At 39.0% G+C, this 15,399-nt stretch overlaps 1 protein-coding gene across 1 annotated transcript; it reads right to left on the bottom strand.

Annotated features, from left to right (window-relative positions):
* Positions 1 to 9,539: 9,539 nt before the first annotated feature.
* On the bottom strand, positions 9,540 to 12,390 carry LOC112566551. The gene is made up of 4 exons (XM_025242779.1): positions 11,870 to 12,390; positions 10,981 to 11,230; positions 10,406 to 10,652; positions 9,540 to 10,288 (listed from the first exon to the last, which is right to left on the bottom strand). The coding sequence occupies exons 1-4, from the start codon at positions 12,065 to 12,067 to the stop codon at positions 9,811 to 9,813; spliced, it is 1,173 nt and encodes a 390-aa protein (XP_025098564.1). The 5' UTR covers positions 12,068 to 12,390; the 3' UTR covers positions 9,540 to 9,810.
* Positions 12,391 to 15,399: the final 3,009 nt, after the last annotated feature.

Raw genomic sequence — 15,399 nt, 5'->3', positions numbered from 1 at the left:
TAAAATAGCTCGCAGTGTTCTTCTCATATTTATCGGTAATTTGAATTGATGACTGTAATAAAAATCTGTTACAGTCTGGTATCAGTTATAATAAAGCTTTCATAATTTTTCTTCATGGTGCATGGGACTTTGAACACTTACCTCTTCCAGACTCTCTACACCTCATTTCTGCTAATATACAAGATGGAGTTGAACATTTTAACTACGCGAGGCAGGAGGAAGCCTCAGTATATTTGTTATGAACGACTTTTATTGCTGGAAGTAGATTAAATCAATAAAATGAGCAAATTATTGAAATTTGCTTTTACAGTAGCCGAGCTTGAGAGGGTATCTGAACTTAGACAAGGGTAAAGGTAGGGATTCGTCGACGACGAAGAGCACAACTAACATGCAGTCCTATAGATTATTGATTGTAGGTGTGTGCTTGGAGAACTTCTTCGCGCATGAGAGAATGTCCTTTAACGTAGTGCGAAACCGTGACCCCATGTGGTAATAGATGACAAAATTCAAGGACGCGGTCACCATCCTTAACACCGAAGGGATTCTCCACAGTACGGACAGGAGGTTGTAGTAGCGGCCTGAGTTGCTCAGGTCCTTTACCCACCACAGCGACAACTGCAGCACGACCTCCGGCATATAGGAGACGATAAACAAGAGAGACGACGCCAGCAACATTTTGGTGGTCGCCACTTCTTTCTTCGAAAGTTTGGAGGAATCTTTTGACTGTTGAGCTTTGTCGGAACTTACCACGGCTCCGTGTTGGTGGCGCCACATAGAGGCTTGGTTCATTTTGATAACTGTGAGGGTGGAGGTGATGATGATAACAAACAGAAGGACGATTTTGAAGACGACAGTGTAGACGAATACGTCGATAATATCGAATACATATTTGTGATCCAAGTAAAAACTGAAATAAAAAAATAAATCTTACCAATAAAAGAAAAAAAAAGAATTTTTTATTTTCTTTGGTTTGTTTAATTTCTTATGAGCAGCTAGGGAAATCGTAAAAGATGTTTTTAAACACACATACGGACACAGTGAGAGATGGCGGCAGAAACATCAGGGAATCAGTAGAAAAATAAGAGAAGAGAAGCACAAAAATGGCTGGCAGAAAGAAAATAAGGAATAGATGGAGTTAAAAGTTAAAAAGTGAAATAATTAATGTAAACAGTTTGATACCTCACCTTGTGTAGCTGCTGGCCAAGTCCGTCTCGTTAGTGAGAGGATCAAAGACACAGGTAAAGGTGTGCTTGTGACCGGCGATGAGGTACATGCCGCCTAGCAGCAACGCACCCATAACCCCGATAACGGCCGCCATGCTGGAAGTCTTGAGGTATTTCTGAGCCTTGAAAGGAAGGAACACACACAAGCACCGCTCGCACGCGATGACACACGTGATAAACTGAGACACTTTGGTGAAGCCGTTGAAGCCTGTGTTCAAATCACACAGAAAAAGAGAGATATTAATAGTCATTTGTCTATGGTCATGTGTTTGTCAGAAATATTTTGCTTAACCGACGAAAGCTATTTCTACTTAATACATCCTAAGAATAAACTAGAGGAAGAGAAATAAGTTCAGTACTGACCTACAATGTTTTCCTCGAGAACACCTCGAACTTTAATTAACGCCCTGTACATTTGTTCCAAATTTCGTAAGAACTGCGCTGTGAGACCCACGAGGTCTGTCAAAGACATGACGAACAAACACATGTTGATCCTCTCCCCTAGTCCTTGCCTATAGAAGACAGCGGCGTTGAGGATGTTGGCTGGGAATCCGAAGAGGAACAGAAGGGGCGAGGCAGTTGCGTTGAGGATGATTCGAACCAAGACTTCAGCCTGTTCGAGAAAAATATCAAGACAGGAACTTGGTCAGATAATTTTTCCATTTTATTGAATTGCTAGTACTGTTTTCATCAGGTTTATAAGTGGAACACACAGCTGTCCATCCATTTCATCGACCTGGAGAAAGCTTTTGACAGAATTCAGCACGAGTCTTTTTGGAAGATCCTGATACACTACGGAGTTCCTGCAAAACTTGTTCTGGTCAATGCAATGCTGTACAGCGATTTCAAATCCCAGGTTGTCTGTGACACGGAGCTCACAGACTCCTTCAACGTCAGACTGTGTGGCGGGCGTGTGTGGCTAGAGTGGAAAGTGATTGATGACAGAAGTGAGGGTTGATCGATGTTTGATAGCGTCCACGACACAGTCTTTGGTATCACGTTTGTGACTATGGGAGAGAAGATGAGGGTGAGAAGTCCGCATGCTAAACTCTAAGTGTAAAACTTCAGTTTCTATGTCCTGTCAAATGACAACATTATGAGTTTGTCACGTTCTCTATACAATACATAGCGACTTATTTATTGTGCAATTAAACGCAATAGTTTATTTGTCATTCACAGTCCTATGGGGGAAAGAAATTTGTTCTTTTCTTAGATCAAGTAAAGGCTTTTTCTCACCTCCTACTCTGCCTACCTTATGGCTGACGAGGTCGTATGGGTTTTCCCAAGGTTTGTAGCTATCTGACCGGACCACGATACAACCTTCTGGGACGTAAGACAGAGATCCGCCGCTAGAGGGCAGAGTGACTGAGGTTCCGTCTCCTGGCCCCACAGAGGTAGTCACGTGATACCAGCTGGCCTCTAGCATCGTAGTTTTCTGCACAAAACTCATTCATTCTGATCAAGTTCATTACAAACTGTCACCCAAGTATACGGCTTTATTGTGAAGTGTCGGTATCACCTTCAACATAAGTTTACTTTGTTGACTGTCCCGGTCTATCATGTCTTAACTTATGTTGAAGGTGATATAAAATCGTCTCACACAGATAACGGAAAAACTTCTCTTTGGAGGAACAGGTTACTGTTAAAGTTGGAAAGGGCACTGTTGAATAAATCTTTAACAACTAATTCTTTATCGTAAAACCCCACTAGCACTGTAAAGATCTGTACAGTTATTTTATTGATTTTAAGAAAGCATTCGACAGAGTTTGACACGAGGAAATGTGGCATGTGATGCGGAAGGACATAGTCCGAACATTACAATCGCTGTTCACCACATCTCGGAACATTAAGAGGGAGAGCGTTTTCCTACGACGGTGTCGTTGAACACCTACACTAAGAAAATCGTGCAAGACTGCCAGAGCACCACACCTCTATATATCGGAGGAAAACAGTTAAGTAGCCTTGCTAACGAGATGGATGCTATACCAGGCAGCAATAGTGAGTTGCAGGCTCTCACAGGTAGACTCAACGTATTCTCCATTGTTTCCAGAGGTACTGATGACATTTAAAGATAGTGCAATACGAAGTCGAACCATATCAATGTGAGCAAACAGTCACTTTGTACACTACATCGACGGCTGCTACAACGACCCGTCTCGTCCGGTTACAAACATTTGAAAGTTCTTCCCTCTACACATGCTTGTTTAGCGGACTCTTACAACAGGACTGTGATGATGTTCTAGAAAAGCTGACTGTAGAAATATTTTAGGTCACTCTCTCTCTCGACTTTTATGATTAAGATACTTTGCTTATGAACTAATACCAGTTGTAAACTTCTCACAGCGTTTGCTGCTGAAAAAACGTTTTTGCTCCCTCCGGCTATGTTAACAATCAAATTCAGACTGAGATGCAGAAAGAAAGTGAAACTTACTTTCAAATTTTAAAAAATTCACTCTAGTTCAACCGAAAACTCTTAATGCCGAACCAGTGAGTCTGACATCAAGTAGTCGACAGTAAGTAAAGCTTACATGATGACATCAAAGGAATACCGCAATTTATAGGTTGCTTTGAGTCAATATTGTGCCGCGCCTCTGATAATGAGTGGCACAGGGGACAAATGATGGAGTGTACAATATATGTTAAAATGTTTTTATTCTGAGAATATTCACTTTTCTTAGGATTCTGTTTTCATAAACCATTCTCCCCCGCACTCTCTAAGTGAAGTTAACAACTGTGTATGTGTGTGCGCGCGTTTTAGTGTGTGTGTGTGTATGTGTGTTCTTCAAATGCATTTGATGAGAATTTATCTCGAAGTAAGGTAATTGTCCAATGTTTTCAACTGTAACAATTGGCTTATTTTACAATTTGTCATGAAAATAATTTTTCCAAGACGTTATAATATTTGCAGTTTTCGTATACTGTGGCATTAGAATTCTCAAAGGCATACTTATCTTTGAGTAACATAAATTCTGTGTAACACTTACTTGTAATAACTGCTGCTAAGAGATATTACTAGTAATTTACTTCATAAATATTTATCTTATAATGTCTCATCAGAAGAAAAACCATTTAAAAAAATATCTGCAGTCAACAGACCTGATTTTATTCCTTATTTGAAAGCAATTTTATCCTCTTAATGTTAGCTTTATTTTCTTTACCAGTTGACACAATTGATGTCCATGTGTGTTGAGGTTTTTCTTCTTGTTGAAAATTTGATCCCAATAAGCCATGTTCAGGCTTCATGTTAATATGTATGAGAACTGACCAGTTTAACTCTAATCAAACAATTTATTTTTATTTTTAGGCAATTGCCTTCTTATGTAGTGGTTGTATAACAGATTCTGACATTGTTTCGTGGTACTGTCCACACATGGTTGAATATGTCTACTGTCCAGTTCATCAACATAGTGGTACCAGAATTTTCTTAATTGCTTTTATCAGGCCCTTCATCTCCATCATCAATGTCAACTGCAGATGAGTGGAATCTTTAATTTTCAGATATTTGGTTGAATAGGTTGTTAACGGTTGCTCCTAGAATAATTTTTAATTCCTTTGCTAAGTAATTTAGGAAGAAAGAGTTTTCAGGCCGTGTGCAAAAGGGTATCTCAGTAGTAAAACACAGAATTTTTTAACTAAATATTCTTAAAACTTTCTTTGAGTTATTTACATTATTCGTTTGAGTCGTTCTGACATTGGATTTGTGTAGACGTTTAGGCAGATCTTAATGAGAGCTGAACAATAGTCATTATAACTACATATCACAGGAATTGCTTTTCTGTATTTGTTTTTTTTTTTCCACTTGCTTGTCTGTTGTTGCTTTTTTTTCATTCCGTGAAGTACCGCGATTACACCCGTTCTACCCATACAACACTCGCTTATCTCTCCACTGTAAGTCAAACAGTGTTGTACTGCTGCTGGTGGAGATTATAGATGTCAATGTTGTTGTGACACTGTCAATATTTGAATTGTAGTCCTCACTCCATTACAACGTAAACTAGACACTTTAATAACACACTGTCCTCGTCATCCTATTATCATTTGTACCCATATCACCAGCAAGGAGACTGGTCCACTTGCCTGTCACCTGTGACCATGTACACGGTGATGACTGGCGGGTAGTCTGTGTGATCAAAACATCACTTACTGTACACCTGTCCACGACTTCCTGGACAATAGGAGACGAATGTGTGTGTGTGAAGGTGGGTGTTAAGTTACCAATTGTCATGTTATATATTAAAGACATAGGTCAATCAATTAACTTTTTGTACTGTGTACATCTGACTCCCTGTAACAGCATCTGTGCTTTAAAAAATGGGATATTTATAGCCAGATCACATATTTTACAACTGACCATAACTCAGGACTAACTTCATCAGCGATGATATACAATGGCTATCTCCTCTTTGCCTGTGACAAGTTAACGATCTTCTTCATGTCTTTAACTAAATTAAAATCATACTGCAGCAGGAGAGGCTGTGCAGGTGGTACACCTGATCTGTGATGTGTTTACAGTCTGCAGCAGGTGATACAGGTGATGCACGGTGCACGACTCTCTACAAGCCTTACAATGTAGACGTCGTCACCGCACCGCCGCCATTTTGTATCAGCACCATCACAGTTTTACATGCCCCGGGAGGTTCACACAAACGTTGTATGGTATGTACCATGTTCAGCTGATGAAATTCCTCCAGAAAAAAGTAATATTTGAGCAGTATAGCCTGCTGTGCTAAAGTGAGATCAATAGTCATCGTGTCGCTGCTGTCTGTCATTATTTCAAACTGTTTTTACTCGTACAAATACACTTGTTGCTTAGTCTTCATAAAAGCCGCAGTAATTTGTCGATAACTAACAAGCATTTCCATATTATCTATTTATCTACATGTTTGTAAGTGTGGGAATTCGCAATTAAGTGCGTCAACCTGCACGTCTATGGAATTTTACACGTTAGAACTATTATCATAATAATTAGAAATGGTCGAAAAACTTCGATAAATTGCTTACATTAACAGCCAAATATGAGACTTCAAGAAAGTTTAATGCTGACCTTTAATTTCCTGGAAAAACCCAGGAGCCTTAAATAATGTCCTGTAGATGTACTCAAAATTTAGAAAGAACTGCGGTGCGAGGTCTGTCAAAGACAACACAGACATAGGTTTATCCTCTCTCCTAATCCTTGATGTAGCAAACAGCGAGGTTGAGGATGTTGGCAGGGAACCTGTAGGAGACATGGAGCAATCTCCAGATACATTTTATTCCAAACTCTTGGGTCCGATGCACTTGTTATGTTAGCAGCGTCCACGACAAATTATTTGTTAGCAGATGACTAGGAAACATGCAATATATCACTAGATGACAAACACATCAACCTCATTATGGTTAATACCTGCTCATGGACAGCACACACCGTCCACGACATCCAAGATATATGAACACAAGACAATAATTTTTTCCAAAACCCTTTAATCAGTTTTAATAAATACTAAATGTAGCCCTTAATTATAATAAGGGGCACATAACCTAGTGTTTAATTATCAATCACTGTAAATATACCGATATGTGGTCTTTAGTTTTAATCAGTGTAAAGAGTTCTGACCTTTGCTCTTTAATCCCTGAGTTTAGACTGCAGCTGGTACATTGTTTTTACCAAGCAGTCTCCTCCTTCTCTTTCTTAAATCTTTAAGGGCTTATTAGTCTGATAAGAGATCTTTAATTTCGATCAGTTGAGAATAGAGTTTATACTTGGTCACCAAATATAAATAAATATAACATTTCTTTACTAAGTATAACGAATGGCAAGTAATGATCCATGGGAGAATCTTTCATGTTGCAGGTTCATTTCTTACACCGCGTAGACTGAGTAGACACATTCCATCTTTTGAGATATTTAGCAGGAAAATAAGCCAGATGATATTTACCAAGGACAAAGTAATGTTTCGTATACATGGACTTTGTGTCCTGTTACTGTGACTCGAATTCTGTCCCGACTGCTAGAGCAGTAGATTTTTTTTTTCAAATTGTGTACTTTCTCTATGGTGTTTTTTTTTTTAAACAAAGCATTAAATATTCTAAAGTATTACAAGATTATGTCATGGGATCACTATCTCCAGATTGCCTGTTCTCATTTATCAAAATGGAAACCCAGCCATCTTCTCTTTTGTAGTCGCTAGTTGTGTCTTTTACCTCCCCTCTGTAAGAAGCGACCTCAGCGCCTCAGTGAGTGGTTAGAAAAATTCGCAACGATTTTCTTTTTCTGTTTGCTTGGGTTGGGTTGGGTTTTATTTTTGTTTGTTTTTGGGGTTTTGTTGTTATTGTTTGTTTGGGGGTTTGGGGGGGGGAATAAATATTGATGTCTCATCCGCCTAGAGCGAATTATCTCCCTTACACTTGTAGAGATGCTTTAGCATCAAATCACTGTAAGCTATAGAAATATTAATTAAAGTTTCATATTATGTTGGACGGTTCAAGGTCTGTCGGTCTGTAAGTTTGAAAGAATGGAGATCCGGACGCTAATACTGAGTTTCCTGAGACAATGCTAATATATGAGAAGAGGTCGAGACTTCATTCGTCAGTGATGTGTGTTGTACATGAATGGGTGTGTATTTATCTAATGATACTCGGTGTTTGAATATCTTAAAGACCCGTAGAATGTTTTACTTGTATTTTACTTATTTTGACACTTTACTTGAAATACATTAATATTTTGCTACAAGGATCGAATCTGGTTAACAAAAGTGTTTAATTCCATGTTTCTTCTCCTACAGTATTGTGTATATGGCTTCGGATGTGAATTCCTGTTAGTAAATTGTATCTCAAGGAAAGACAAGTATTTATCTTTGTGTGTCTGGTGCAAGCTTTGTACCATGTTAATGTTATTGTGTTTTATATCCTACTGGTTATTAATTTTACGTTAATGTAAATAAAAAACGAGAAAAGATTGAAATTCCATAATCTGGATTACCCATGGAGCAAATGGAAAGCCCACTGACAAATGTTTGTTTCATTGTGTCAAAGAATATCCACTGTCACTGACGGATGTCTTCAGATCACAGTGTGTCATGACAGTAAAAATAAAGATGGTTTATTCAAAACTAACAGATACTAAAATATGGTCACTGGGTGTTACTTTCCCCTGAATATATATAAATAAACATGTTTTATAAGGAGATTTCAAGTTATATACTTAATACACTATCAAATAAAATCAGTGGATTAATTAAACATATCCTCACAGTACGCCTTAAAAAAAACAAGAGCAAAATAAACATTATTAAGGTCGTTAGAACATTTCAAGTCCCTGGTTCATAATCGCCATTATTTTACTTATTTTATTACTTGTCGAAGGACTTTTTATATTATTGTTCATTTTTCATCTTGAGTAAGAATTCGAAGCAGATATCTAAGTCCTAAACTTTATAGGAGCTCGACAGTTACTGGAATTTCCACTAGTAGTTAGAATAACAACATTCAAGAAATAATTGTCTCTCGTTCAACATTTGAACACGTTGATAGAAAAATATGTGCAGTGTCGTTTGTTCATCAGTTAGAAGAAACCTGTACAATTTCTTATTTTCTGGCAAGGAAAGGCCGTATTTGCTTTAAAATCTAATGCAAAAGTGCTGCCATAAAAAACTATAGTTAAAAGAGGAAATCGTGGAGCGTTATATGCAAAATCCTTTGTCAGACAGTCGGCAGTCGTTTCAACTCGCACATTCCACATTTGTTTGTCATTTGTGCTCAGACTATTCTATCGTCTTTTCTCCAACATTGTTTTGTAACAGGTTCCTGGCTTTACTCAACCTTATTAAAACTATCAGCAACACCGTCAGCATTCAGTGGTGTCCATTGGTCAACAGTGTTAGTGCCACCATGCACGGGCTTGACATTATTGTCAAGACACACGTTTGATGAGAATGTTATAGGTACTACTTGAATAGGACTAACTAAATATTCCTCTGTCCTTATTAGTATTGACAGATTGCAATAATAAATGTATTAAATTAAAAACTCCTTAAACTCCGATATTTATATATAAGTACTTTTCAAGTGTTCTTATTGGCAGTTTCCTGGCAGTTTGTCGGTAATATATCGAGCAAAAGAGCTGGATGTCTTATTCTCATAGTACCAGTATCTTCCTTTTTAACTTCATGACACTAATATAGAATGGAAAAATATTTACACTCTGGTGTCAGTTACAATGGAACTAGTAAAACATTTTTTCTCATAACCCGTGCGACTTTAAATACATACCTGCTGTGAGTTCACCTTTTCCCGACTCTCCACTTCATTTTTGCTACAAAACCAGCTGGTGTTAGACATTCTCAGCGAAGAAGAAGGAAGTCTCAGTATATCGGTACTTAACTGCTATTTCTGAAAGTAAAGTAAATCAAGAACATCAATAGAATACGTAGAAATAAATGTATTTCTCTATTTTTATTCAAAATAAATGTAAAACTATCTGTTATTTTCTCTTACAGTAGCCGACCTTGAGAAAGCGTCTGACTTTGGACATTGGTTAGGATAAGGAACGGCGGCACATTTATACCACTGACTTTCACCCTGGATTAATGATTGTGTGTGCTTGGGGCACTTACTGCTTCACGCATGACAGAATATCCTTTAACGTAGTGCGAAACCGTGACCCCATGTGATAATAGACGACAAAGTTCAAGGTCGCGGTCACCATTCTTAACACGGCAACGATTCTCCACAGTACGGACAGAAGGTTGTAGTAGCGGCCTGAGTAGGTCAGTTCCTTCACCAAGTACAGCGACAACTGCAGCATGACTTCGGGCGAGAAGCAGACGATGAACAAGAGAGATGAAGCCAGCAACATTTTGGTGGTCGCCATTTCTTTCTTCGAAAGCTTCGAGGAATCTTTTGACTGTTGTTCTTTGTCGGAACTTCCCACCGCTCCATGTAGGTGGCGCCACGTAGAGGCTTGGTACAGCTTGATGACTGTGAGGATGGAGGTGATGATGACAAAAAACTGAAGGACAATTGTGAAGACAACAGTGTAGACAAATATGTCGATAATATCGAACACATATTTGTGATCCAAGTAAAAGCTGAAAGAAAAAAAGAAAGAAAAAAAAGCATTGCAGAAAGCATGACCATAAGGAATAGTAAGCTTAGAAGGTAAATAGTTAAAGACTTTAAATAGTTTTCAGAGTTTGATCCCTCACCTGGTGTAGCTGTTGGCCAAGTCCGTCTCGTTAGTGAGAGGATCAAAGACACAGGTAAAGGTGTGCTTGTGACCGGCGATGAGGGCCATGCCACCTACAAGAAACACGCCCACCACCCCGATAACGGCCGCCATGCTGGAAGTCTTGAGGTATTTCTGAGCCTTGAAAGGGAGGAACACACACAAGCACCGCTCGCACGCGATGACACACGTGATAAACTGAGACACTTTGCAGAATCCGATGAAGGCTGTGTTCAAATCACAAAGAAAGAAAGATATTAAGCGTTGATTTGTCGCTTGTATTTCTACCCCTCCTCTCTCTCTCACACACACACACAAACGAAGGAGCTGATTGTTGTGTGATCACCACAAAGCCGAAAGTGATTTCTCTTTTACTCTTGAGTGTTCAAACCTGTATATGAATGCATGCTAATGTTCGTGAGTGTTAGCACAGGGTATTCTAAGGTTTGGTTTTAACGAGAATTTCCAGTTTAATTGCTTACTTCTTTATTGTTATGTAATACGTAATAATCCCTAAAAAGAAACTACAGGAAGGGAAATAAGTTCAGTACTGACCTACAATGTTTTCCTCGAAGACACCTCGAACCTTAAATAAAGCTCTGTACATGTGCTCGAAATTTCGTAAGAACTGCCCTGTGAGGCCCACGAGGTCTGTCAAAGACAACACAAACAAACACATGTTGATCCTCTCCCCTAGTCCCTGTCTGTAGAAGACAGCGGCGTTGAGGATGTTGGCTGGGAATCCGAAGAGGAACAGAAGGGGTGGGACCGTGGCGTTGAGGATGATTCGAAACAAGACTTCAGCCTGCTCCAGAAAAAAATCAAGAAAGGAATTTGTTCAGCCAGTCTGTCCATTTTATGGAATTTCTAGTACAATTTCATCAGGTTTACTCTCTTTATGGCAGACGATTGTTGTGAGAGTGCAAAGGGAATGATGACAGTAGTGAGGGTTGACTAATGTTTGAAAGCATGAGGTAGCGGTCTTGGGTAAAACCTTTGTGACTTGGGGAGAGAAAAGAAGGGTGAGTAGTCAGCATGTTAATTAAACTTCGGGTATAAAACATGGCCTTGTATTGACAGCTATATGAGTTACGTACTTTGTAGAATACCTTGCGTCCAATTAATTCTGTAATTTCTGTAAAAGTCTGTTTTTTTCTGAACATGTCAGTCTGGTGTTCCCCTTAACTCTGTTGTGTCACATGGTTTCTTTTTATGATCATGTATTCTGAACTAATATCATTTTTCCCCTTGTTATCAAGTGTCACTTGGGTAAAGAATTTCATTTCATCGTTATCTGCATAAAGATGGTCCTTTTTCTGTCAGAATGTCTTCATGAAAAGTAATTTTCATTTATCATGGGAAAATGAATTTGTTTCTCTATCATCAGATAAAGTCAAAGACCTTTTTCAACCCACCCACTATACTCTCCAGCAATGCTGGCTACCTTATGGCTGACGAGGTCGTATGGGTTTTCCCAAGGTTTGTAGCTATCTGACCGGAGCACAATGCAACCTTCTGGGACGTAGGACAGAGATCCGCCGCTAGAGGGCAGAGTGACTGGGGTTCCGTCTCCTGGCCCCACAAAGGTGGTCTCGTGATACCAGCTCGCCTCTAGCATCGTAGTTATCTGCACAAAGCTCATGCATTCTAATCAAGTTTATTACAAACATTTCCCAAGTATACAGCTTTATTGTGAAGTGCCGGTATCACCTTCAACATAAATTTACTCAGTAGACTGTCCCGGTCTGTCGTGTCTTAGCTTATGTTGAAGATGATATACAATCGTCTCTCAGATGGCGAAAAGACTGCTCGTGGGGAACAGGTTACTAAGAGGAGCACAGTTAAACAAATCTTTAACAACTGAATCCTTATCATAAAATCCCATCAACATGATAAAGATCTGTACAGTTATTTTATTGACTTTAAGAAAACCTTCGACAGAGTATGGCACGAGTGATTCTGGCATGTGATGCGGAGATTCAACATAAAAAAGAACATAGTCCAGACTATTCAACGCTGTTTATGACTTCTTGGAACTAAGCGGGAGAGCGGTTTCCTTCTACATTGTGAGTTTCCCAAGGTTCTTCTCTATCCCCGGTGTTGTTAAACATCTAGAGCACGACACCTCTGTATAGATCGGAGCAAAACCCCTAAGCAGTCTTGGTTGTCGAGATTGGACTCACCACCTGTGCGAGTGCAGATAGGATTGAAATCTCAAACATTAGCAAATTAATAATGAACACTGCCAGACAAATAAAAGCAAAGATCGATTTAAGCGAAGAGCAACTTGAGGTACAGAGTTTTCAACAACACTCTCAAAGGATGGTAGTTGAGACACTTGTAAACACCAGGTAAAGGCAGAAATGTCGATTCGGAATAAGATGTGGGACATGAGATGTTTAAGATTGGAAACGAAATTTAAGCAATGCAAGTCCCAGGCTGTTCCCATCATGCCTTAGGATTGCAAAACGTAAACCTTGTTGGTCGAAAGGGAAATGAATTTGAGATGAAGTGCTTCCAGAAACTGCTCGGATTCGTTTGCGAGGACCAGAAAACAAACAAATTTGTTCACAATTCGGTCGCCGCCATGCCTGAGTCCCGGACATGTGTGCTCGCTGCTGTTAAGCGGGATAATCCGACTCAGTTTGCTTCTGTTGCTTGAGACGCCACGCCACCCTACCACAGACAGTCCTAAAGGGGGGTGCAAAAGGGGTATATCGGAGGGGTAAATCAAAGAAGTGGTTGCTGAGAAAATTTAATGACTGGGTTGGCCGCCAGTCTATTGAGATAGTCGCAGGGTAAGCCCACTGAAGCCCATTCACCATTGCTGAGAGTCATCATGTCCCAGAACAACTGCTTACAGTTAGGAGAGAGAGAGTAGTAATAATGTCGGAATACTCCATATTTTTCAGATCTTCTTGTCCTTCCTAAAATAATGCCAGCTGAAAAACCTTGGCAGTATTTAGTGCTGAACGCCTCTCATTGGTGTTATTAAGCATAGAAATTAATGAAATTCAGAATAAAATTAGGTCTTACCTTAATATACTGTTATCTTTGTCTAAGCTCATAAATATTTATGCTAAACCACCTTGACCGACATAAGAAATTCTGCCGCAAGTTTAAAGAGTAAAAGATAATGTCATCAAAAGAAATTCGCCATTTATAGGATGTTTTGAGTCAATATTGTGCCACGCCTTGGAGAATGTGCGGGAAAAGTAAATAAATGGAAATGTGGGACACTGGAGTATTCACTGAATAATCAAAATGTTTATTTTTTATAAATTAAAAAATAATCTTTACGTCTCTTTAATCATGATATTATGATTCCTTCTCCATACATTCTTACATTTGTGAAGTGGAAGATGTGTGTGTGTGTGTAAAATAGAGATATATTGGGGAGAAGCTTGTTAAGATTTGCTGTTTACAAACTAATTTTCTTCGTATTCCAATCAATTTGCCCCCGTCTTTATTTTCTTATTTTCTTCGAATGTATTTGAGGACAACTTATCTTGAAATCAGATAATTGGTTATTCTTGACGGCTTTAACAAATGGCGTATCTCACTATTTTTCATTAAAATAGTTTTTCCATGTTTTAGAATTTTTATTTTCTGTTATCAGTAAATTAGTTTGAAGAAAAATCTTATTTTTAGTCCCCAATTGTGAGTGATAATTGCTTGTACCTACTGCTGTTGTTTACTTCATAAACATTCATGTGATAATATCTCTTATTTGTTAGTTATTTGTCAACTGTTTGAAGCAAAAATCCTTACATGAAGTATCTCAAATTACACCATCTATTAATCTTTGATAAAACAGTTTTTAAAGGCCATTGGTAATATTCAAACATTTTTGTTTAGTGAAAGTATGCATGGTTATTTTGAGAACTTGAAAAGCAAGTAGCTTGCGCTACAGCCACATTATTGAATCCTCTTAGTTCCCTTTAACAAATGGCAGCCTTGAGGCACGACCCTTTGTGTAAATATACTTAACTATTTATCTTGGTGATTGAAAATTACCCCCTGTCCTGTTTAAGCGTATTTTGTCAGATGGCGATAATTTCGATTTTCCAAATCATTTTTTTGGTTCTTGATGCTCATAATCAAAATGAAAATATCATACACAAGCATAACGACACTCCAATCTTCTTACCCCCATAGACACACATCCACCTGATTTCACACATACACAAAAACATCACCACAATTGTTTTGGCAAATTCTTATCAGCTAGGAAACACGTGCTTACTGTGTGAATTGAAGAACTTGACAAGGATTTCGGGACGGACAAATCCTTCAACATTGTACTGCACTCAGGGCCGCCGAGAGCCAGCCCGGGCCCCGGGACAGACGACCTCTCCGGGCCCCTTGTACTTTGTTATCGTAAATTATTTGTTCTGTCCTTAGACCTTTCTTTAAAAGAAAAAGAAAAGGAGAAGAAGAAAAAAAAATCCACTGACCAAGGCCGGGCCCCCTTGACAGCCGCGGGCCCGGGTACACCAGACCCCCCTGTCCCCCCCTCTCGTCAGGCCTGACTGCACTGTAAATTGATCACTGGACACGTTCCACGTCCATGGTAGGCTGATTTGATTACATTTTCAACATATTTTCCGATTTTCTGAAATGCTCCAAAAGGCGCAAAAGTACATCTCGTAAATCACTCAACGTTTTTCTGTATTTTCTTTCGTCACAGATACTAAGATGTCAATGAGTGAGTGAGTGTGTGTTCGTGCCGGGTGTATGAGCGGCTGTGAGTATGAATCCGGCGACCCTGGGTTCGATCCACGTCACCTCCGCCGGACGTAAAGAAACCCAAACAAGGTTATCTTTCTTGGGAGTGAAGAGTTGTCTTTAGAATCTCAGTGCTACCAAAAAAAAAAAATAAATAATAAATCGTGAAAGTAGAATTTATCGAGTATTATTTTGCTCTGAAACATTAAACTCGATACGTCATACCTTTGAAAGCACCTGCCACAA

The sequence above is a fragment of the Pomacea canaliculata genome, linkage group LG6, assembly GCF_003073045.1.
Source record: "Pomacea canaliculata isolate SZHN2017 linkage group LG6, ASM307304v1, whole genome shotgun sequence".
Classification (NCBI taxonomy): Eukaryota; Metazoa; Mollusca; class Gastropoda; order Architaenioglossa; family Ampullariidae; genus Pomacea; species Pomacea canaliculata.
Note: the sequence above shows the minus strand (reverse complement) of the source record. Positions and strands in the feature narration are given on the sequence as shown.

Bases quoted from the DNA above. Each gene is read 5' to 3' on its own strand.
- LOC112566551 (XM_025242779.1), bottom strand. From the start codon at position 12,067: ATGAGCTTTGTGCAGATAACTACGATGCTAGAGGCGAGCTGGTATCAC. The intron at 11,231-11,869 runs GTAGCCAGCATT...TTTCTGGAGCAG, and splicing joins ACGACCTCGTCAGCCATAAG to GCTGAAGTCTTGTTTCGAAT. The intron at 10,289-10,405 runs GTGAGGGATCAA...TTTTTCTTTCAG, and splicing joins TTGGCCAACAGCTACACCAG to CTTTTACTTGGATCACAAAT.